General features: G+C 37.5%; 9 protein-coding genes across 9 annotated transcripts; 4 read left to right on the forward strand and 5 right to left on the reverse strand.

The window, feature by feature from the left end:
• Positions 1-279: 279 nt before the first annotated feature.
• On the forward strand, positions 280-1,811 carry PHYBLDRAFT_133419 (hypothetical protein; the record flags this gene model as incomplete). The annotated part of the gene is made up of 3 exons (XM_018429569.1): positions 280-678; positions 861-1,199; positions 1,385-1,811. The coding sequence occupies 3 exons, from the start codon at positions 280-282 to the stop codon at positions 1,577-1,579; spliced, it is 933 nt and encodes a 310-aa protein (XP_018292647.1). The 3' UTR covers positions 1,580-1,811.
• A 2,016-nt stretch (positions 1,812-3,827) lies between these two features.
• PHYBLDRAFT_168010 (hypothetical protein) lies at positions 3,828-5,264 on the forward strand (the record flags this gene model as incomplete). Its single annotated transcript, XM_018435779.1, has 3 exons — positions 3,828-3,908; positions 4,515-4,799; positions 4,875-5,264. 3 exons carry the CDS (start codon positions 3,828-3,830, stop codon positions 5,262-5,264), a joined length of 756 nt encoding a protein of 251 aa, XP_018292648.1.
• Positions 5,265-5,314: 50 nt separating this feature from the next.
• PHYBLDRAFT_168011 (hypothetical protein) lies at positions 5,315-5,683 on the reverse strand (the record flags this gene model as incomplete). Its single annotated transcript, XM_018435780.1, has 1 exon — positions 5,315-5,683. One exon carries the CDS (start codon positions 5,681-5,683, stop codon positions 5,315-5,317), a length of 369 nt encoding a protein of 122 aa, XP_018292649.1.
• A 1,028-nt stretch (positions 5,684-6,711) lies between these two features.
• On the forward strand, positions 6,712-7,337 carry PHYBLDRAFT_145042 (hypothetical protein; the record flags this gene model as incomplete). The annotated part of the gene is made up of 3 exons (XM_018431354.1): positions 6,712-6,932; positions 6,986-7,059; positions 7,153-7,337. 3 exons carry the CDS (start codon positions 6,712-6,714, stop codon positions 7,335-7,337), a joined length of 480 nt encoding a protein of 159 aa, XP_018292650.1.
• Positions 7,338-7,482: 145 nt separating this feature from the next.
• On the reverse strand, positions 7,483-12,597 carry PHYBLDRAFT_168012 (CCHC-type zinc finger transcription factor; the record flags this gene model as incomplete). The annotated part of the gene is made up of 7 exons (XM_018435781.1): positions 7,483-7,824; positions 7,871-8,593; positions 8,723-8,963; positions 9,756-10,135; positions 10,238-11,358; positions 11,688-12,368; positions 12,408-12,597. 7 exons carry the CDS (start codon positions 12,595-12,597, stop codon positions 7,483-7,485), a joined length of 3,678 nt encoding a protein of 1,225 aa, XP_018292651.1.
• A 947-nt stretch (positions 12,598-13,544) lies between these two features.
• Positions 13,545-14,415, reverse strand: PHYBLDRAFT_67474 (hypothetical protein; the record flags this gene model as incomplete). The annotated part of the gene is made up of 4 exons (XM_018441800.1): positions 13,545-13,613; positions 13,720-13,831; positions 14,168-14,252; positions 14,370-14,415. The coding sequence occupies 4 exons, from the start codon at positions 14,413-14,415 to the stop codon at positions 13,545-13,547; spliced, it is 312 nt and encodes a 103-aa protein (XP_018292652.1).
• A 183-nt stretch (positions 14,416-14,598) lies between these two features.
• Positions 14,599-16,714, forward strand: PHYBLDRAFT_145045 (hypothetical protein; the record flags this gene model as incomplete). The annotated part of the gene is made up of 7 exons (XM_018431355.1): positions 14,599-14,787; positions 14,941-15,091; positions 15,191-15,550; positions 15,617-15,837; positions 15,926-16,129; positions 16,196-16,522; positions 16,601-16,714. 7 exons carry the CDS (start codon positions 14,599-14,601, stop codon positions 16,712-16,714), a joined length of 1,566 nt encoding a protein of 521 aa, XP_018292653.1.
• Positions 16,715-18,023: 1,309 nt separating this feature from the next.
• PHYBLDRAFT_145046 (hypothetical protein) lies at positions 18,024-20,047 on the reverse strand (the record flags this gene model as incomplete). Its single annotated transcript, XM_018431356.1, has 7 exons — positions 18,024-18,218; positions 18,291-18,641; positions 18,709-18,727; positions 18,946-18,968; positions 19,025-19,549; positions 19,642-19,719; positions 19,871-20,047. 7 exons carry the CDS (start codon positions 20,045-20,047, stop codon positions 18,024-18,026), a joined length of 1,368 nt encoding a protein of 455 aa, XP_018292654.1.
• A 1,614-nt stretch (positions 20,048-21,661) lies between these two features.
• Positions 21,662-22,015, reverse strand: PHYBLDRAFT_67468 (hypothetical protein; the record flags this gene model as incomplete). Its single annotated transcript, XM_018441799.1, has 1 exon — positions 21,662-22,015. One exon carries the CDS (start codon positions 22,013-22,015, stop codon positions 21,662-21,664), a length of 354 nt encoding a protein of 117 aa, XP_018292655.1.
• Positions 22,016-23,441: the final 1,426 nt, after the last annotated feature.

The raw sequence follows: 23,441 nt of genomic DNA on the forward strand, positions 1-23,441 counted from the left end.
TTTTTATTGGTTTTCTTATACGCACACATGTGTGCCAGTGTATTGGTGTTTCTGTGTGTTTGAAATGTCACTTAATTTTTTTATATATTATATATTATCTAAATGTCTATATACATACATTTTCATATACATATAATTTTAGTATAAATATCTAGACATGTCGCTTATCATCCAATTCCTCACGTCCCTTAATTCTCCTTTTTTATCTTTTCTTCCTCTTTGTCAGTCAATAAAACACCAGCAACATATCCAAAACTAAAGAACTAAATAAAAACAAACATGTCTGATAACAAGTTCCTGAGTACCAAGACCGTGTCTATTGTTGGTGTACCTTTCAGTGGTGGTCAGCCCCGTGGTGGTGTTGAAGAAGGTCCTCTTCGTCTGGTCGAGTTTGGTCTGTTGAACCAGATCCAGGAAATGGGTTGGAAGGTCGATTACGAAGGCAACAACAACATCTCCTCTCTCCGTCCCAACCAAGATCCCGATGTCCTTAATCTCAAGCAGCCAAAGTATGTCTCGAATGTCACACACGCTGTCGCCAAGCAGATTGAAGAACGGGCCCGTCAGAACAAGTTTGTCCTGACCTTGGGCGGTGACCACTCGGTTGCACTAGCTACTGTTACTGGAGTGTTTTCGGTTTATCCCAACGCCTGTCTTATCTGGGTCGATGCTCATGCAGTAAGTTTCTTTTCTTTTTATGGTTTATAAATACCTGAAATTTAGTAATAGCCTTAGTACCAGTATCAGTGAGCGACAGACTCTACATATATGTATATATATATGTATAAAAGTCTGTCTGTCTATTTCAATATTTCATTATTTCATTATTTTATGATTTTAATTTGTTTTTGTTCTATAAGGATATCAATACTCCAGCTACCACAGATTCGGGTAATATTCATGGCTGCCCTGTCAGTTTCTTGACCGGAATTGCTGGTAGTCACCCTGATTTTGCATGGGTCAAGCCTTTGCTCAAGACCAACCGGCTAGTATACATCGGTCTTCGGGACGTAGATGCAGCTGAAAAGAAGATCCTCAGGGACTATAAAATCAAGGCATTTTCTATGCACCATGTTGACCGCTATGGTATTGGCAACATTGTTGAAATGGCCCTGGATCATGTCAACCCCAAAAGAGATCTTCCTATTCACTTGACTTTTGATGTCGATGCCCTGGATCCCTCTGTTGCACCTAGCACAGTAAGTATATATAAATATGCACACACACATAGAATATATATATATATTACTTCAAAATAAAGTATATTTTAGCTCATGTGTGTACACAAGATGTCTATAATCAACTGACTTGACTGACTTGCCCGACTTGACTAATTGACAATTTTATTGTTTTATTTTTAAAATTTTTAATTTTTATTTCCCAGGGTACACCTGTACGTGGTGGACTTACTTTCCGAGAAGGACATTATATTTGCGAGGCTTTGGCAGAGACAGGATTGTTGGTGGCCGCAGACATTATGGAAGTTAATCCGGCATTGGAAAGTGAAATGGAAGTTTTCCAAACTATTCAAGTCGGCTGTTCTCTTGCACGCTGTTGCCTAGGTGAATCCCTCTTGTAAAGACACATATTTATATTTGTTTTATTACTATTCATATAACTATTACTATCATTACAATTCCTGTTATTCTTATTCTCTTATGATCAGGTTTCTTTTCACTCCTTTTCTCAATTGTCTTTCTTTCTTTCTTTTCTTTTTATGTAAATAATTCCCAACAAACAACCATATATATATATATATATATATCTATTAAAGAAGAAACTATAAAATATATTTCAATATTGAAACAAAATAAGAATATAATATATATAAATATATATTTAGTGTGTGTGTGTGTGTTTCATGGATTTATTCAATTATCAAATAATCTCTCAAGCCATCTGTGCTTATATATATATATATATATATATTATAATAAATTAACTCACCCAATACATCTTCATAGAAAGAGGGCTTTTTCTTCTTCTTCCTACCTTCCTTTCTTTCTATCTGTATTATGATAAAATTAGAGTTGATTAATTGAAATGTACCTCGTCTAGACTCATTTAATATTTAATGCGCTCAATAATTCCAAAATAATAATAATAATAATAATAATAATAATTTCAATTATGAGAGCAAAAATTAGACCAAAATAAAAAAAAGAATATAAGATGATAGTTACAAAGGTCTTTTATTACTATTATTATTTTCAATAAAAAAATGCTAATAACAATAATATTTCTAAATCTATTTGACCTTGAAGCCCAGTTCAGTACAACTTGGCAATACTGGACAGAGTCTGTCATTTATACAGTCAGTGAGCAGGTTGTTTAGCTTATGTATTGTACATATGAGAGAGCGAATACTTTTACAAATGAATCTCCCTCATCGCACATATAAACACCCTCATCCACACCCACACCAAACGTAAAAAATAAAAAATAAAAAATTCCGCGGCACTTTGGATCACATTCTTATTAAGGAAATCTAGTTACGCATATATTCCCGCCCTGACCCAATAATTTCAAAAGTCAAGTCAAATTAAGAAATCAAATCCAGTCAAGTTAAAATGTACAAGAAATAAGCTGATATAAATCAATAAATACAAAAAATTAACAATAATATGATGTCTTATGTTTCTCTCTCTCTCTATTCTTAATTCCCACCAGGCTGTACATAGAGGTGTACTTTGCTATACTCTCCTTGTTTCAAACCCTTGAATTTTTAATGAATTTGTATATATGAGACAAATATTTTATTAAATTGCTCAAAAGAAGAAAAATACCTTAATTCCAAGATAGAAAAGCTAGATGTCTGAAAAGATAATGAGAAACCCATAAAAGTGTGAGAATAAACAAGTAAACTGATAATAACAAAGACAGAAGATATTGTGGTCGAGATAATGAGCTATGTAGAGTTTACTTGAATAATATTAATGTCCAAACTTGTCAAACAAAAGGATATTTAGCATGTAAGTGTTTGGACAACTAACTGCAGTAGCCACTACGAGAGTAGCCAAGAAATGCAACAAAGTTAACATTATACATATAAAAGATAAAAGCCGAGCAAAGAGAATTATGTTCTAAATAATATCACATGCGGTAGATAACGGGGAACAAGGATAAGGACTAAAAAGACTTATATTAAAAAGATTGAATATATTATATATAACAGTTCACTTATAAATCAGAAGATGAAAATGAGTCAAAGGGCATGTATTGAAAGGCTAAGATGTTTTATAAATGAATCAAAATACACCAAAGTCAGCATAAGATCAAAGACATTGTAGGGGCCATAATAAAAATAAATAAAATGAGAAGGCGGAAGAAGACATAGAATAGCAAAAAAAATTGTCTATGGTACTAATATATATATTAAAAATAAAAGCAGACATTTAGCATAAAAATGCATATATATATATATATATATATTTGTACATATATATTACGGAATTACTAAGAAATTTCAGAACTGGTCATCATATTGTATAATATTAAATGTCTCAGAAATTACTATTAGTTAAGAATCAAATATAAAAATAAGAATTCCATGATAAAGAATAATTATAATAAAGTTTTAATAGCTTATATAAGAGCACCCACAGTGGTATGTGGGAAATAAATGTGTATTTTGAAATGAAAAAACAAATTTAATATATAAATTTCAATTCAACCACATCGGTTTTGCCAAACTAAATATTTCATGACTTTTCTAACGTTAGGATTGAAAAATTTCTATCAGCAACATATAAACATTTCAAATATCAATCTTAAATCAAATGTTTCTTTCTTAATATTATCAAAATACAAATAAAATCTTATACACCATGAGTGCTTATCAAAATACAATCAACCTGAACGTAGACTCTGATGTTGAAGAATACGAGCACTTTCTCAACAATCCAGATGTAAATTTTGGATTATTTGATTACTTGTATGATGATAAAGAAGAGGAAGCAAGACGGGCAGCAAGCAACGTATTTTTGTTGAACAATTTGGATGCCATTATGCCTTCAACTCGGACGAGTATAAACAGAGGACGCATTGAAGGCAATGAAAGATTGTATTCCGACTATTTTGCTGCAGATCCTGTCTACAATGAGAAAATCTTTCGAAGAAGGTTTAGAATGAGACATGGTCTTTTCTTCCGGGTCTGTGAAGGAGTAAAGAACCAAGACTCCTATTTTGTCCAGAAAAGAGATGCTTCTGGAGTACTTGGATACTTGACGTTCCAAAAGGTTACTGCTGCACTGCGTATGCTCTGCTACGGAGCATCCGCCAGCTCACTTGACGAATATCTGAGAATGAGCGAGACTGTTGTCTTAAAAAGTATGAAAATCTTTTGCAAGACATTGACAGCTGTATTTGGAGATGAGTACCTTAGAAGGCCTAATCAAGCAGATACGGATCGGCTACTGTCAGTTGGTGCCGAAAGAGGGTTCCTAGGGATGCTAGGATCCATAGACTGCATGCATTGGGTCTGGAAAAACTGCCCAACGGCTTGGCATGGCCAGTACACTGGCCGTAAACATGAGCCAACTTTGATTCTTGAGGCCGTTTCTTCTCAAGACCTCCGGCTGTGGCATTCGTACTTTGGGCTCCATGGCAGCCTTAATGATATTAACGTTCTTGATCAATCTGACGTCTTTCAAGAAATCACTGAAGGGACAGCTTCTGTTGTGCATTACAACATTGGAGGTAAAACATATGACATGGGGTACTATCTCGCCGATGGAATTTACCCAAGCTATGCAACATTGATAAAAACCATATCAAATCCCGTACTAGCAAAGGAAAAGGTAACATATATTTGTGTATTCTTATATTTATTCTTATCTTTACTAAAATTTGCTACTTCAAATTTTATAATCTAGCTGTTTGCTCAAAAACAAGAGGCCACCAGAAAAGATGTTGAGCGGGCTTTTGGAGCACTGCAGGCTAGATTCAACATTGTAAAGCTTCCTGCAAAGTCGTGGGGAATTACAGACTTAAATATGATAATGAAAGCATGTATCATATTACATAACATGATAGTAGAAGACGAACGTGGCATAGATGGCCTGGACATGGTCTATGAACAAAGCTTGGCAGAAATGTCATTATCAGACAGAGCTAGTAGAAGAGCGACTAGTAAAGACGTTACCAGAGGAAGCTTTTCTGAATTTGTCACAAGATATGGTGAAGTTACAAGCCGAATCAACCATGCCAAGTTAGTAAAAAGCCTTGTGAATAACTTGTGGAGTATGGCAGGAAATAATGAATAAATAAATAGTGTAATAAAGTTTTATGTTAAAAAAGCGCAAAAAAAAACATTTTATTCATCAGAAAAATTATATTCTTCATCACTTTGAAGCTCTTCAACTTCTTCTTCTTCATCATCACTACTCTCATCCTCATCTTCAAAACCCCTTTCTACTTCTTCTGCTCGGCGCAGGGCTTGCTTTTGCTTCAAGAGAACACAGCAGCGTCTTACTGGATCGCTGATAGTGTCTGCATCCATCATGATATACTTCATGTCCAGCATCTCTCTGAAATTTTTGTCCTTTCTGCTACCAGAACGCCGGGCTTTTCTTTGATCATTCACCAGATCAAAATGAGCCTCCTGGACCTTTCTCTTCCCCTGGGATCCGGCCTTGCTTTGTTTGCGACCTATTGGACGGACAACCCCTTGTTGGGAAGACATCTCATTGTTCCCCTGAACATTCCCACCGGACGGAGTGATTGACACAACAATCTGATTTCTGTTTCCTTATCCTCTTGTCGAACCTTCTAAGCGGTTCATCCACTTGGGAGCAAGAGAAAAAATGGAGTAGCAATGATCCAAGTTAAATGTCTTGTCATTGTTTTGGACCTTGAACAGAATTCTTGCTTCAGAAATCTAGTTTTTGTATATATAGAGATTAGACATCAATAATAAATTAACCAAATTTTTAACTAGGATATTACCATATCTAGAACATTGGCCCCACTTTGATTGCATCGCTCAACTTGAGCCACACAACCACAAAACTTTGCTACTTTACTTTGTATATGATTCCAGCAGGATTTCAAAGAACTAGTAGAGCGGAACATACAGCTTGGATCGATGTTTTCAAGATAGTTCAATCCAATTCTTTCCCACATGGTAGTACCTCTTTGATCTTTTCCTGTTATTGGGTCTTGAGAAATAGCCAGCCACGACTTACACAGCTGAATGTCCTCCAAGTAGTTCCAATTGGCATTACAGCCACTGGTAGATGTGGAAACAGGTTCACTCAAAGAGATATTGTCAGTGGAGGATTGGAAAATATTGCTGTTCATTTCAAAGAGTAAAGCTAGGTATAAAGAAAATAATACTCAAAATTCGTATCAAAGTCTACCTTCAATTTATATAAAAATCTGCCTTCAATTTTTATTAAAATATGACTTCAATTTTTATTGCCAAAGGTTTTAGTAAAGTTTGAAACATCCACATTCACTAAACATTTCTCACAAAAATTTTAGTTTTGCACATCGTATAACAAAATCACTGTGGATGAAAAAATCTAAATAATTTGTCAAATTCCCATATTTTTTTAATTCCCACATACCGCTGTGAATACTCTTAGCTTGCCAATACTGCAGCAAAAGACTGCGTTACTACTTTGCCTGGCAACAGTTTAGTGCCCAAGTTCGGATATTGGCTGCCTCCAAGCAAGAGATGTCAAGATCGTACAAGAAGATGGCCAGCCAATGAGACTTTATCTCATGGTGCGACAACCAAAGGCGGCCACTCAGAAAGAATTGACACTTGAGCCAATAGAGGATCAAAGCATTTGTCTCGTACAGACAACATGGCTGTTCTTGCAGAAGACAGCAGATCTCAGGAAGACCCTCCCAGAAGACCACACCCTTTTTCTTGCTCACATTGGTACATCTCAAACAAGAAGCATAAGACCATCCACATTGGAAACGTGAATTAAGAAATTGTTACAAGAAAGTGGGATTGACACGATCATACACAAAGACCACTCAACCAGGTCTGCTGCAGCAACTATAGCAAGGATAAGAGGAGTGTCCATTCAAGACATCAAGCAACAAGTAAACTAGAGTGACAAGAACAAGGTCTTTGAACAATACTACTGACGTCTGGACAGCCCCAGGCATACAAACATTGCTAATACAATTCTCCAGCCTATGGAGAAATAATCTCATTTGAAGGATGGGGTTCCAATGGACAATGGGAATTGTCTGAACTCCTAGGAGTGATGGACAATAAACATTGTTTGAGGGATGACGTCTCAAGAATGAGGTGGTACCCACCCACCATTTCCCTTAAGCAGGCCATCGAATTGTATGGCGCAACTAGGAAGAGATAGAGAAGAGTAGGGTAGAAAAAACTTAAAGAATATAAAAAGAATAAAAAGCGTGACTTAGGAAGCCTAAACCTCATTTGAGGGACTTCGTCTCTTATTTTTTTTTGTATTGTTTATTAAAGAAATATCATAGTCATGTGCTATCTATCTAAAAGAGTGAGTCTTCTAATTCTATTTTTCTAATGTTTAAGGTAGCAATGGCAGCTATTCGGTTAGTGACAAAAGGAACATCATGGAAGATATGTTGGAAGTGAGCGTCCCAAATGGCCCCTATTGTGCATCCCAGAATACTATAGGCGGACACTGTGGTATTCTTGACTTCAACTGACATTGGAGAAGAAGGAAGGAGAAGGTGGTCAAACGTAAGCGATGTGGGATATTCCAGGAACCGGGTTGCAATTTGATGCCAAATTAACTTTTTTATGAGGGCATGCCCAGAATAGATGTTCATTATCTTCCAGTTCGCCACATAAAATGCATTGTGGGTCGTCTACAACCGTAACGTTATGGCTAAATAGCCGCTGCCTACTAGGAACCTTTCCATGCATCAATCTCCACCAGATGGTGTAGATTCTAAGAGGAAGACGTAATTCCAAAAAGCTACACCAGTGTACTAGTGCTGCATGTGGGAATGGGGGTGAGACTTGGGTGAGGGGCGGTCTTATGTGTGCACGGATCACTTGAGCAGAGAGATTGCGTATCTGTGGAACTTTTGGTATCCCAGAGGAAAGGAAGCCTTGAAAGTGGCGAGGTGGAGTCGGAAAGAAGGAGGCCATCACTGAGCCAGGCTCTCGCAATGGAGAAACTGTGAGCAGAGAGAACCACTCCTTCAGTCGGAGTTCACTGTGATCCAAAAGGGTAAACAGCGTGTCTATGTTAGACCTGGCTCGTCTTCGTTCATACTGGTTGAGTCGACATATGCATCCAAGAGTGTAGTCATATAAGAATGCATTACATGCACGTAGTTTACCGCAGGTAAAGAAGAGTGGTAGAGGATGAGATGGGGCCAGAATTGTGCTGAGAGATAGCTCCTGTACAGTGACAGGATTTATGACAGTCCAGTCAAAGGAGAGAGGAATGGTTTTCATAGCATGAAAGATTGTAGGAAAGATACTAAAGGTGTTGAGGCGAGGTGACCGCAGCTCAGGAAACACCAGAGGAAGAAATGAGTTAGTTGTATTGCAATACTGCCTTATAAGGTATGCCAGTATTTTGCCGGCGAAAGATAGTGGGGCGGTCTGATCGAGCAAGGGGAGAATCTATCTGGTTTGCAGTAAGGAATAAGGGGTCTGAGGATCCAGGACGCCAAGGCCACCTTCTCGTCGTGGACGAGTGCATGAGTCATATCTAACAAATGGGTAGCGTCCATGAGATAAAAATTTAATTACTTCTGAACGAAGTCTGCTTATGTCAGCCGTATTCACTGGGAGGATGCGTATTACATGCCATGCCCTACTCAGAAGAAGTGAGTTGGCAACTAGCCCTCTACCAAGAACCAAAAGGTTTTGCTGTGCTAAAAATTGTGCGTGGTTACGGATCTTTGTAATTACGTCTTCAAAAGCACAGAATAGTTGAGCCTTTGAGCTGGTGAGAGGGTAATCAAGATATGTTATTGGCTGCGAGCTATGACTATCATGCCATGAAGTTATTTTGTGGTTCTGCAAATGAGAATTTCAAGTCTGTTGTTTACGACCAGATAAGGAGACTGCGACTGTTTTATGTCTATTCATTCTGGTATTTGACGCATAGCCATATACCTGGAGCTTATCTATCAGGATGTTGAGCTTGTCAGGCGTGTTCAAGAACACTACTACGTCGTCAGCATATGCTAAGAACTTAATAGGTGGTGGCTCGTCTATAGACTGGGACAATAAAGGGAGCCCATTTCAGATGATGAGTCCTTTGAGTTGTTTGGTAGCAAGGATGGTGTGGAGTAGAGGTTTGAGGGCCAGGTTGAAAAGAAGAGGGGAGAGTGGATCCCCTTGTTGCAAACCTCGGCCTTGTTTGATTGGAGCTGACAGATATCCGTTGATATTGACACAAAGTGTTGTGTCAAAGAAGAGGGCTGTGATGGCAAGAATGAAAGTGGAAGGAAACCCAAACCGAAGAAGGCATCAATGCAGGTACTCAGGGTGAACTCGATCGTAAGCCTTTTCTTGGTCAAGTAGTAAGCAGATTCTGGATAGTTTGTATCTTTGAGCCGTATCCATGATTATTCTGGCGACTATTCCATTATCTGCAATGAACCTATTTCCCAAAAACCCTGTTTAGTATGGGTTGATAGTGAGTTTCATCGCGGTTGGAAGGCGTGATGTGATAAGGCGAGTGAAGAGTTTGGTGTCAGCGCATATCAGCGATATAGGCCTCCAGTTGGACAATGAAGTAAGGTCTCTCTTTTTTGGCAGCAGAACAACCACAGACCGTTTCCATGATCGCGGAATTTCTTGACGTTGGAGAGCTAGGTTAAAGACTTTGACCATCAGGCCTTGGGCAAATTTGTGCTGGAATAGCCAACGAAGAAGTTCATATGGTATAACATCTATGCCTGGGCTACTGCGAGTGGGGAAGTGATTAAGGGCTCTCAATATGTTCTTAGCATCCCATTCTGCTGTAATAGTCTCTCCCTCTTCGCTAGGTAGGCAGCTGGAATCTGGAATATTGGCCAACAGTGACTCGACAACATTATCATCGATGGTTTTGGCAGTATACAAATCGGAATAGAAGGTGTGGGCGCATTTAACCAGACCATCTGGGGATTTGGTTAGGCCACCATTTTCTTGCTGTGCTTGGATGTTCTGTGCCTGTCAGCGTTCTTTCAAGCATCGGTAGAAGTAGGCATTTGAGCATTCTCCATGTTTGCGCCACTTATGTCCTGATCGAAGTGCTAGGATGTGGGCATCAACTTCTTGTTGGCAGTCTATCTGACGCTCAACTTCAAGCAGCTGTTGATGGAGGACTGAGGAGGGATCGTCGTCTAGAGAGTTGGGAACGTATTCTTGTTCTTCTGTCAGTGGGGTTGGTGAGGTGTGGGGTTCGTCCTCAATTCTATGACTTTGTGGTTGGCTAGTCCCTAAGTATTCCTGAGCTACCTCTCTGTTGGAGATATGTTGCGTATGCTGTGTGCGTGGACGACTGTGTGGGTTGCTTGGGTGTCTCGATTGTAAGTCTCTTTGAGACTGACTGTGCAGCTGTGTTACTATAGCAGATCGTTGCTCCGGTAGTATCTTCTGCATAGTCTTGGCTTTGTTTCTAGCTTTACGACTATGGTCTATAGCCATGGCTTTCAAATTAGCCTTTATCAGGTCCCATTGGATGTGAGGTGCTACATTAGGAATCTGTGTTTCTGCTACATCAAGGAAGGTAGTCATTGTGTTGCAAAACTCTTTATCAGACAGGAGGTATGGGTTGAACCTCCAGATTCCAGGTCCATGCTGAGGTGACCCAATTGAAAGTTGGATGCTGATACTGAAATGATCCATCCAAGATCCGGCAACATATTCAACCACAGGAGAGTGTACTGATATCTTTAGGTCGTTTGTGACAAAAAGGAAATCGAGGGTTGATCCAGTGGTGAATGTTGGGAGTGGCGTGCAGTTCACAGGAGTGATGGCGTCAAACCAATGGTGGGATAACCATTGGGTCCATGTGGTTGGAAGGGGTGGGGAGGAAGTGAGTCTTGTTTTGTAATTGAGATCTCCGAGTAACACACTTTTTGGAAGTGGTGGAGAACTAAAGGCTAGATAGTGATCTAGAAGAGAGTAGAAGAGAGGGCATTGCTCTGGGTGGGCAGGTGCATAAATGACAAAGAAGTTGAGCGGGTCATGTATTTTATGGGCGTAGTGAATTGTGGCAGTAAGCAGACAGCCGTCTGTTAGGTGTATGGGGTTGAAGGAGTTGAGATGTGGTTCTATATAGTATTCGGAGTTAAAGGAAACTAGACCACAGTGATGTGACCATGTGCTAGATTGAGCTTGAAGGAGTGTAGAGATGGATGATTGCGTATTTTCGGTGTCAGTGTGCGATTCTTGGATGGCAAGGATATCATATTTTTGTTGTCTTATATGGCAGGCGAAATGTCAACCAGAGGTGGTCAGCATCTTTTTTAAGCCTCTGCAGTTAAGCGAGGCAATTCTTAGATGGTTAGACATATTTACTGCCCTGAACCATCAGCGACGACAGTCTTGTGGACAGCTGAAGGATCTGGGAAGAGTCCTTGGGTGGGTTTGTTGTTTCGGTTTCTTTTACCATTAATGATGATAGTGGGGTCAACATCATTTCTCAGTCAGGACTTCCAGCCAGTCGCCTTGGGTGGGTTGGCCATAGCTTCATTAGTCATTATGATGTCTTCATCACCTGCTATTCCTCCTTGTGCTTCTGTAGTCGGTCCGACTGTAATTTCGCTGCTCTCAGTTATACCTTCCAGACTACGTTGTTGTTCTTCAACGAGGGCAATCTTGTCCTCAAGTGCATTTTCACTTTGCACAAGTGCCTCTTGCATCTTCGCATTTTCTCTGACTAGACAGGCCAGTTCTTCTTCAAGCTGGTGGTTGTTACCTCCATTCTCTGGTGAGATAACTTGAGGATCTTCTTGGCATTGACGCTTACGTTCCTTCTCAATTGTTTCATCAGGACATTGTGCCCGAATGTGGCCTGGCTTTTTACAACCATAGCACAGGCGAGGGCTCTTCGTCTTCTTCTCACAGTTTGCTTTCTTATGGCCCTCTCTATGACAATAATTGCATGTCACAGGCATGTTCTGCCACTTGGCATAAATCTCTTGTTCCCCACGAAAGTCAATCTTGTGTGTTAGGGGAATGTATTCAATCCCTTCCTTTGGAGCAGTGTCCAACATGACAAAGTCTTTGCCTCCAAACAATTGAAACTGAGGGTCCATATAAAAACCAATATGAATCACTCGACCAAAAAGGCCCATGACTTCTTGAACTTGAGACTCTAATTTATCTGCCCTGCGGAGAGGTAACTTATCAAGATGTATGCGAAGGATGTTGCTATCCCTGCCAAATGTAGGCGTGGCTAAGAGAGTTTAGTGTCCAATGACAACGCCCTCTGAACAAGCCCTGGGCACATCTTCAATAGTGTCAAATGAAATAATTGCTATATTTCTATCTCTACGGTCTTGACCCAGAGCCCCTACTATGCTAGGGTACTGGGACTTTAGGGCCTGAAAAAACTGGGCAGCGTCTAAGCCACTATCTGTGATGTCAAAAACAACAGCATTGTCTTCATTTGACGAAATCCACATTTGGTTTGCCTTTTGCTAAGCTAATTCTGCTTTTGCAGAAGCATCATCAAAAATGGTTACTGGCTTTCCTCGGGCTATACGAGCCCAATTGCCGAAAATTGGTATGGGTTTGGCAGATTGTGACAATGTCAACAATGAGATGTCAGAGGGGGAGACCGTGTGTAGATGGGTGGGCGAGCCATTAAGGCTAGGCTGAGGTGAAATCCGTGGGTTGTTGATCGTACTATGTATAGGATCAGGTGGGTTTTGTTGTCCATTTGTTGTTATCATTTTTCTTCTTTGGAATCAACCACCAGGACTTCGTCTCTTAAACAATGTTCATTGCACAGCAAGCATATAAATAAAAATAAAATTTATCAAATTTACCATCAATTTTTCTATATATGGATTTATTATCATACTTTTACCACCAATTGTTTTATATATGTATTTACTACTATACTTTTACTACCAATCTGTTTAAAACTAAACCAATCAAACATATCGCTTTACCATTTAGTAAATTAGTGGCAATATCACTATGATTAGTAGCAAGCATAGCTCATTTACGACTAATTTCCTCTGCTTCAGTGTAGTGTTACCAGTTATTAAATTTCACACAAATTAGTAGTATTCCCACACTAATTTCATTTATAGTGACGATTAGTACACTTATAGATGACATGGTGTGTGTTCTTTTGGTTTAGTTTAAACCACGAATATTCTGCAAAGAAGTATGACGCTCTTTGCAAGATTTCCTTCAATTTCCTTGCACAAGGCATACCCGTGTGTATTGTATTTCATCATTGGTGTTGTAAATGAGTATTAACTACTGCTGTAATTGAGAATAATTCTGAAGGAAATAATATAAAGCCTCAGCTATTGCAGTCAAAGATGTCTACCAATTACTGTATTATGTAACACACAGGTTTATCATGTACAATGATCATTATATTTTATTGATAATATCACCATAATATGCGATACATCAATGCATTCTTAGGAGCATAATTATAACTCACAAACATGATTATTTTCTATATAAATATTTCATTGGGACTACACACATTTATATAATTAATTAATATATTAATTATCCCAATATCACGTTGCTCTGATTTAGGCTCAGATAGGACCGATTACCTGACCCCAGGCATATAATTTTTCCAATCCAAAATAATATAAGTAGCAGTAGTAGTTCAGTGTAGGAATCTTATCGAATTTTGATACCAAATCTTTTCTCAATAAACAAGCCCTACACAAGTTCTTATAAATCTTTGTTCCTCATCTCAAATCCTCAATTCTTCTTCTTAAAAACTTCTTCAAACTTCAACTACCACAACAATTGGCACTACTTTAATTGAGCTTTATAGCAAAGTAGTATAGATTGTTCACATATAAAAGTCTTCAGATGAAGCAATAATAAAACAGAATCCTTATCTATCTTTATTTTGTTAAAATAATCATTTATTTACTTTTGTTTACACATTTATTTTATCATCACTAACTTATAACAACTCTTTGCGATAGTTATAAGCATACTTCTTGTTATATTTGTTCTTTCTATATACATTTTACTACATCTCCTTACTGTTGGATAGACTCAAGTGTTATCACATTATGGTGCAGTCGGAAATAATCATCAAAGTTTTTGACACTTTTCCAAACGTATATGACTTTTGCAAAAATTAAGTTATCATAAAGTTAGACCATGGAAACAATATATATGATTGTCATCTATTGTTTCCATGGTTTAGATTCGTTCTAGCTGTCCTAAACAAAAAGTTATATACCTTCAAAGTTGGGACATAATAGTAGAAATATAGCGGAGTTTACCATTTTTTTTCGATATTGAAAAAATAAATAAATAGGGGCCTCAGACAGTGATTTAAATATTATTTTAATAAGGCAATTAACGTGATTGGAACTTATGTTTTTACCAGATATCTTTTTTATTTCTTTGGAATGCCACATGTATAATTACTTTAACTTAACAAACTTCTATATTTCAAACACTTTAAAATGCCACGTCCTAGTAAAAGATCAAGAATTGCAAAGAACTTAAACAGAGTAGCTAGTACAGGAGCCTTTGCCAAAAAAATAAAGTCAACAAATGAAGAACTTGTGGACTTATACGAAATTGATTATGAAGATGATATCATTTTGAATGACAGAGAGCTTCAGAGAATGACTGAAAATGTTACTTTGGCTGTATATTTTAATCAACTTCATAAATGGCACAAAGATGCTGATAAATCTCTTTGTGGCATATATCAAAAGAATTCGCTAACAACCGAGTGGAGAAAAACGGAGGCAGAGAAGGAGAGATTGGATTCATAAGGAAGCTTTTGCCTTATGGATAAGGGATTTACAATTGGCACTCATAGCACGACTATGGATGAATCAGCCCAGTCTTCCAAAAAAGATGTCAAAGTTTCTTCTATAGACAAGCTCACCTTAGTAAAGCTTGCATATGAAGATGTGACAAAGAACCTTGTTCCTTTTACACGCCCTGGTGCATCATCACAGAAACAAGACACATTTGAGTTTTGCAAGCATAAGTCCATTGAAATATATTTTAGAAACAGGATTTCCGGACGCAAAACTATATAAGCATCTGAGAGAGCATCCATGGAAGTATGGGTAAATGCAAACACCTATCGTCTTGCAATGATCAGAAAATACGCCAAAGAATATCTCGATTTTTGGTCAATTGCATTGCATCAACAAGGAAAGCATGCCAGACGACCTTCCTTATTTTCTGATGAAGACTTTAAGACAACAATTTGCAAGTGGATTCAGCAGCAAAGACCTGAAAGTCGCAGTGCAATTTTAGTAAAAAAGAACATTGATGAAATTGTTGTGCCAGAAAAACTTGGAATCCCAGGGAATGTTTTGACAAGCATGATATGGAAGTATCTTCATAAATGGGGATACATCTTTAGAAAAAACTCTAAAGATATCTACTATGATAGTCACAAAAGAGTTGATGTTTTCAAATACCATAAGAAATAAGCTAAGTGGATAATGTTCTATACAGCAAAGATGGCAAGCTTTGGTACTAATAGTGACGTGACTATGCCACAGCTATCAACTGATGAAGTAGAGCATGTTCTCGTCACTCATGATGAGTCGACGTTCTATTCAAATGATGGAAAAGAAGCTATGTGGCTAGTAGAGGATGAGAATCCTATCAGAAAGAAGGGTCCTGACATGTCGCTTATGATTAGTGAATTTAGATATGCATGCCATGATACAATGGTCTAATGGTGCATGGTCCAGTCATGAGATGCTCCACCCTGGAGCTGATAGAGTCGGGTACTGAACTAGTGCTCATATAATGAAGCAGCTAGATAGCAACACTATTTCTTTATTTGCGCTTCTCCACCCTGAATGCAAGGCTGTGTTTGTATTTGGCCAAAGCACAAACCATAAGGCATATAGTCAAAATGCTTTGATAGTAAACAAGATCAACTTAGACGACAAAGAAGTTGAAGAAGATGATCCTTGTGTGTTAAGAGAAACCATATTTGCCCAAGATGGCGTTGAAAAAGTATAGGCTATGTAGTACAAGAAAGATGAGTGGTTCACCAAGAAGTCTGGTCAGTGGATACAAAAGAAGGTGAAGTATATGAAGGGTGTCTGTACGATTCTTGAAGAGTGTGGTATGTGGTTAGAGAAGGACCCATACAATCTACGCAAAAAGTGGAAATTAGATTGTAAGAGTAAAGACGCCTCTGAAGGTAGTAAGTGCTGTGCACATCATTTTCTGACTTCTCAGCCAGATTTCTTGTCACAGAAAACTGTTCTTCATGAGGCTATTGAAGGCTCTGGCCATCTATTCGAGCTTTATCTAAAGTTCTATTGCGATTGCAATTGGATTGAAAGGTACCGGGGTGCTGCTAAGCATGAAGCTCGCCTCCAGTGTAATTACATCTACAAGTCCGTGGATAGAAATATCCATACTTTTCTTGATAATGCTGGAAAGCTTTGTAACATTGGCAATTATTATAACTAATTGTAGCATTACATTGAGGCATATAGCCAAAAAATGAATGTGAAGGAAGCACATGAAGCTGTTAAGCAATTCACAAGCAGAAAGTATACTTCTTGTTGTCGTGATGAAGGGAAAGATTAGTTTTTTACCCTTTTTATATATATCTGTATTTTTTTTCTTTCCTATCATTTTTATTAATATTATTTTTTACTTTCATAATTTTTAAATATATTAAATTTACTTTCCTGATCTGCTAAGCCTTACCGCCTATATATCTAATTTTTTTAATATTACTAGCGGTCTTTAAAACGATTTGTTATTGGAGTTTTCTTGAGAGAAAATTGAAATATTTTCAAAAAATTCAATGTTTATCTCTGATCATACCATAATTTATCTCTATCTCTCTATATATTTGCCATCTGAACTCATTGGCAACTGTATTTTCATTTATTATTTTTCTGACAACGTTGCAACACGCCAACTCAACACTTGTCATAGACTATAGAACTCCCTCAACAAAAAAAAGAAAATAATAGACTTACCATACATAAGAGAGAAACAGAGATAGTCTGGCTGGCACTCTTATTAAATACAGTCAAAGCTCAATTTAGTAATATTTGATTTAGTAATAATCGCGATTTACTAATATTTTTTTCAGCACTTTTGTTCACAGTCATATAGAGCAAATCTGCAATATTGCTAAAAAACACATGCAGAGTAAGAAAAAATCAATTTGATTTAGTAATAGTAATACAATTTGGCTTCTCTTAAAAGTATTACTAAATCGAGCTTTGACTGTAATTGTTGTTATATATGAGGTAAAAATAAGATATAAAATAAAGCAAGTGCAGACAAGAGTATGGTGAGACTTTGTTTTATTAGAAGAAGTGAAAGAATCAGAAAAGAGATGCTGTTCTATTGCTATTAGTATTGTGCGTTTATATAGACATTGTATTTAGCTTGGTGATGATATGATGATATCATGTAATGTCTGTTTCTCTACCATTATCTTCTATGATTTAGTTCTTATGTTTTTAGTGTTATTGACTAGAGTCTTAGTATTTGTCTTAGTATGTTCTTTACATAATTTTCTTGTATAAGGGAAGATATATCTTTTAGTATTGTTACTAGTTGTTGGTAACTCAATGTACGTATTTATTGAGTGTCTGTACTTTTAATTTAAATCTATAATTATGTTAGATACAACAATTACGAAAAATGCTTATGTTTTTGTCATGAGATGACATAGCAGCATGCATAGAACAGTTGTCAAAGTTGAGACAAGAGATATGGTAATGGCTCTCTGCACTGCACTTTTATTCTCAGTTTTATTTAAATAAAGTTTCTTTCTATCAAATCTCCTCTTTATACCTTTTGGTCATGCAAGTGAGATTAGTCTTTATTTTTCTGCTAGTTAGTTTGATGGGTGAGGAAATAGCATCCTTGTTATCTATAGGCGGGTGTCCATCATATCTCTTGTCTCAGCTTTGACAACTGTCCTATTATGGGTTGTATCAGCCACAATAGTCGTAGCCTTTGCTTCGACTCCAGATATGCTATCTTTCTCTGTATTGTTAGCAGTAAAAATGATCTTTACCAAGGCTGAACTCTCTTCATGTTGGTTATTTGGCTTGAGGTAGTATTTCTCAAAAGTATTACTATGCAAACGCCAGCTTGCATGAATCTTGACTTGTTGAATTGGTAGGTCTCATTGGACTGCTCTTGTGCTCGAGGCTGCTCGTTGAGAGTGGGGCGTGAACAATGTTGTATCCACCCCCAAATTTTCTATCATCGTCTTTATCCATCCTACTACTGCCTTTCCTAATGCTGAAGATAATTTCTCAACCGGGTGATCCACGTAGGCAAGGAAAAGTGAGTGATCCTCAGGTAGTTCAGTTCTCTTTGCTTGTGTACAGTTGATAGAGATAATCAAAGTCTGTACAGGACATAATACTGGTTCATCTTCTAGAGATCTAAGACGAGAAATCTTGAATTTGCCTTCTTTTGGCACCCTGGAGACAAGAGTTAGCCCACTTATTGGTTCTGTGATACTGAACAAATCGTCACTCTTAATATCAGATCGGCTGGTCAATCAAAACGATACGTCTTGATAGTAGAAGCCTTCAATATCGGACCTGAGGTGCCACATCGTCACTATACACAAAATCATGATAGTTTTGATCTGCAATTGTTGTAAGGGCATGTCTTCATTTGTTGTGGTTCACGATCTGATATACAAGACAACTAGGCTTATATCCCAAGTCTGAAGCTTTTCTTCAGGAGGGATCGTTGTAATTTCTTTTCATTTGCCTTAAAAAAATCTTGCACCAGACTGTTTTCCGCCAAAAGTTGCTTGTCAGAGTGCAATTTACCATACACAGATGCAATTGCAGATCTCCATATATTCAAAGTAGAGTAAGTTAATCAACGGTTTGATACCAGATATTCTACCATGAGGGTAGGATTGTAGTCTTCAATATTCAATATAGGATCCATTTTCTGGTACCATTCAGAAAATTTCTTCCATATCCAATCATACGCCTTGCTGCTACTGTTTCTGACTGTTCCTTGTATATATGTACTTGCGGTTTGACTTAACCCAGACTTCTTCTGGTTTTTGTTGACAATATCTATGTGGCTAAGGACCACCATTGGCTTATTGGCAGAATCATTGGTTTTCCTACCATTTGCATCATTACCATTGGCCACCAATACTGACTTAGACAATTTGGGGTCATCTGCACTGCTCTCTTGACTCGATTCTGCCTGATCTTTTGGAGGAACTGAGGGATCAACTTCCATAGTGGATGTAAATATAGTTCTGTTGTTGGTCACGATTGTGCGAAAGCATTGGTCACAACGACTGCTGGGTTCAGCTTGTAGCTCCAAAAGGTTGGCAACCAGATATTTTCCCATGCGGCAAATGCATCCACTGTCAATATCCCAAATCTTTTCTGGGTTTACTGGAAGTATTGTCTTGGCAAGGTCAATTCATACAGGGGTTTTGCCTTTCGACTTAACTGGTCTGCCCATGTATTTTCTAATTTGGGGATTTGTTGGTAGTTTACCTTCAGATTGTACTTGTTACAGAAAATCTGCACGTTCAGGGCTAGTTGTTGTAGAATGGGGAATGCTGTCTCTTCCAACTACTTCATGTACTTGAGTGCTGTCATGTTGTCTGAAAACACTTGGATTGCACAGTTTTTGAATTCTTTTGCATAGAGTTGCAAAGAAAACAGTATCGTCTGTAACTCTCTAACATTGATTGAGAGTTCTTTCTTATTCTCTCTCCAGTACCCAACTGTCTACACTGCAGTGGAGGTGACTTCCCAACCTGTGTCGAAGGTGTCTACATAGATTGTCACTGCTGGTTCTTGTTGTTGAACTGTGGTTGTTATTGGTAGACCATTCTTGGTTTGTGCTATATCTAATCACCAGGTCATTTCCACTCGGGCCTGTGCTAAGATTGGGCATGGACTGTCTCATTTCTGGTGATAGTGTCATAGTGATATTGCCAGATCACTCTGGAGATGTTGTATATGGAGCACGGCTTCTCCTATGGCAGGTATCATTGCTGTAATTTTTTCTAACAGCCCTGCAACCCATCGGCAAGAAAAGATCTTTGTTTGTATTTGCCATATTCTGGCTCTCAGTTTGCTCATCTTCTTGGCTGGCACAGTGATATTCATTGTCACTGAGTTGAACGTAAACCCTAGAAAATCCTGTTTCTGTTTTGGGATCAGGTTGCTATTCTCCTAATTGATTATAAATCCAAGAGCTTGTAACTGATCTGTCACTTTCTTTAAGTGTTTTTCTATCTCTTGTTTGGTCTTTGCCAACACACAAATATCATTGAGATAGTGAACCAATCTTATCTCTTGTTGTCTCAGGGGCTCTAGAGCATATATAATTAGCTTAGAGAATATCCGAGATGCTAAACACAACCCAAATTCTAGGGGCTTGTACTGATAAATTAATCCCTGGTGCTGAAATAAGAGATACTTCCAAGATTGAGCGTGAATTGAAACTACAATATAGACATCTTTTAAGTCTATCTTGATCATATAATCCTTTGCTTCTAGCATCTCCCTCAAAGCAGGCACACCCTCCATCTTGAAATGGTTGCACTGTATAAATTGGTTGATTTGTTAGCAGTCTAAAATAGGTCTGATTTTGTTGGGTTCCTGAATGGTAAAAAACTGTAACAGAAATCGTTGGTCTCAGTTCAGTGAGAGTTCTGTTATATTCGATTCGTAAAATTTCTCTACACTCTTGTTGACTGCTTGCTGGTCGATCTCTGAGAGTTTGAAAGACTTGTTGATCCTCCAGGAAATTGTTTGATGTTGGAAGTGTATTTGGTACCCTTGGCTGATAACGGATAAGGGCCATTGATGATTTCTGAGTGTTATCCAGTTGGGAAGGAACGTTTTGAGTCTGCTCCCAGATGTAATCCCATCTGCAGAGACATTGTAGTGCTGAGTATTGTTGTTTTCTTTGTTTTCTAGACTTTTTTCATAATATTATTGGAAAGCAAGCTTCCAATTTTTAATTGAATTGTTTTTGATATTTTTTCTATTTTTAAGGACGCGTGCTTCAATAGTTCTAAGCTTGAGGGAGAACATTATTGGCTGCTGATTGACTTTTTGGAGACATAGTTGGTGCTCCTCGTCCTCTTAGTTGTTCTCTCCCAGAAAAACCTCCACAGTTATTTGTGTTATGCGTGTAACCTCTGCCCTGGTATGCCCCCCGTCCATGGCCCCCTCAGTCTGGGTACTGTCCACAACTCTGGTTGTAACCACGGGGACTGTCAGTGACCTTTCGCAAAATAGCATCTTTGTAATGGGCCATTTGTATTCTCTCCAGAGTCTCTAGAGAGTATGCCAAATCTTTTCCCTCGGCTTCTTCATCTTTGTTAAGGTATCAGATGGCATCTGGCAAACAGATGGCTTTGTCAGCAACATCGTTTGTCCCACTGTCAAGTTCTTTGTCTGTGGCATATGCATAAATTGCAAGCCGCCTAGCCTTTTCCATGATTGCACGGATTTTTTCTGGTAATCCTCTTATCTCGATGAGGTACCCAAGGTCCAATTAGATCTCTGTTGCGGCTCTGGCGGTTGTCCTGATCCACTCTGCTCCTTTGTGAATGGCTGCCACCATTTCAGAGGCTTCCACTTGGTGCTTCTTAAGTTTAGATTTGAAAACTGCGTTGATAGCTTCTGGCTGAGTCCATCGACCTCCATGGTATTGGAGAGTGGCTTTTGCAAAGCGTTTAAGGTTTTGCTTGATTGAAATGCTCAAAGCGTTTTCTATATCATCATGAATTTCTTTGGGGAGTTCGATTGGCTTAAATTGATCAGTTGTTTGACTGTCCCTTTTAAGTTGTTTGTAGAGCTGAAGAAGTTCTTGAACAGTTTCTTTACTGAGTTCATTGATATCTGACATTACTTCTACGATGCGCAGCTTAGAAAGGTATAAAAAGGGAATTTGATAGAAAGAAACTTTATTTAAATAAAGCTGAGAATAAAAGTGTAGCTCAGAGAGCCAATACCATATCTGAAGTCCAAGTGACGGCTACGACTATTGTGGTAGATTCAATGCACAATCATCTATCCTGGGGAATAGATATTTAATATTATGCTAAATCATTTCAAATAGTACAAATTTATTGTTCCTAATGTGTGAAAGTCAATAAACTGTTCTTGGAACAAATTATGCCTGCATGCATATTATAGCTAAACTTACATTTTCATTCCCAGACAGACATAGTATTCAATACTATCTAGTCATACAAGCAATTCCATTTGAGCTGAACATTATTAACAGATGTCTACAGACTATTGCTATGCTATATAATATCTCAACTTTATACTGCTAACATTATAATAATTTATGTAAAATTTTGCAGTGTATAAAAGCATATCAAGAGACTCTTTATATTATCCCAGCTTTTTATTAAAGCAAGTCTCATAAATTAAAAATATTATTGACATGTTTAAAATGCAATTAGTTTTTTTTTTATTTACCGAATTGCTATAGTCGATAAGAGCAGATATCTAGTCTTAGATTATATATATAAATGTATTACAAGAGAACTAAAAGTTTTCACAACTGGGCATAGTAATATATAATATTGAGAGTATCGGGTTTTTATATTAGATAATAAGCAAATATAATAACAAGAATGTTTTAATAAAACATATAAGAATAAAAGGAATCTATACTTTATATAAAGGTTTTGATATGGAATATATATCATAGAATTAACTTTTAGTTATATAATTAAATGTTATGAAAGAAAGAAAGCGCATATAGAAAAAAAAATTATTCTGAACACTCTAATAAACTGACATCATGTTCATCGCACTGCTTGAGATCTTTATTAGAAATAGATCCACTAAGAAAAAATTGGCAATTCAACTAGTGATTATAAAGAATGCTTATAATAGCTTTTAAAATCACTCTCTGAATCGCTCCTTTTTTGTAGTGATATAATATCTTACTGAAAATTATATAAACTAAATAGGAATTAATTTAATATGTTCTTATAACAGTTTGATCCACGAAATAGCTCGATGGATCATTAACTATCGCATTGTTTTTTTCTTTTTATTAATATATTAAATGTGTGACAGATACTATATATATGTCTTTTCTTTAATCCACCACACACACATACGCACACTCACCCAATTGTCTACTAATATATTGGCTGAACTGGTACAAAATATACTTGAGTGTCTGTTTCTTTTATATTTTCTTACAAACTAAGGATTATAATCCATAATTCGGACAGAATGCACTTTTTTGTAAACTGTTATTACCAATTGGTTGCGCAGGCGGTTTTTGTGTATCAATAAGCTAAAATAAC

This window comes from Phycomyces blakesleeanus, assembly GCF_001638985.1.
Source record: "Phycomyces blakesleeanus NRRL 1555(-) unplaced genomic scaffold PHYBLscaffold_9, whole genome shotgun sequence".
Classification (NCBI taxonomy): domain Eukaryota; kingdom Fungi; phylum Mucoromycota; class Mucoromycetes; order Mucorales; family Phycomycetaceae; genus Phycomyces; species Phycomyces blakesleeanus.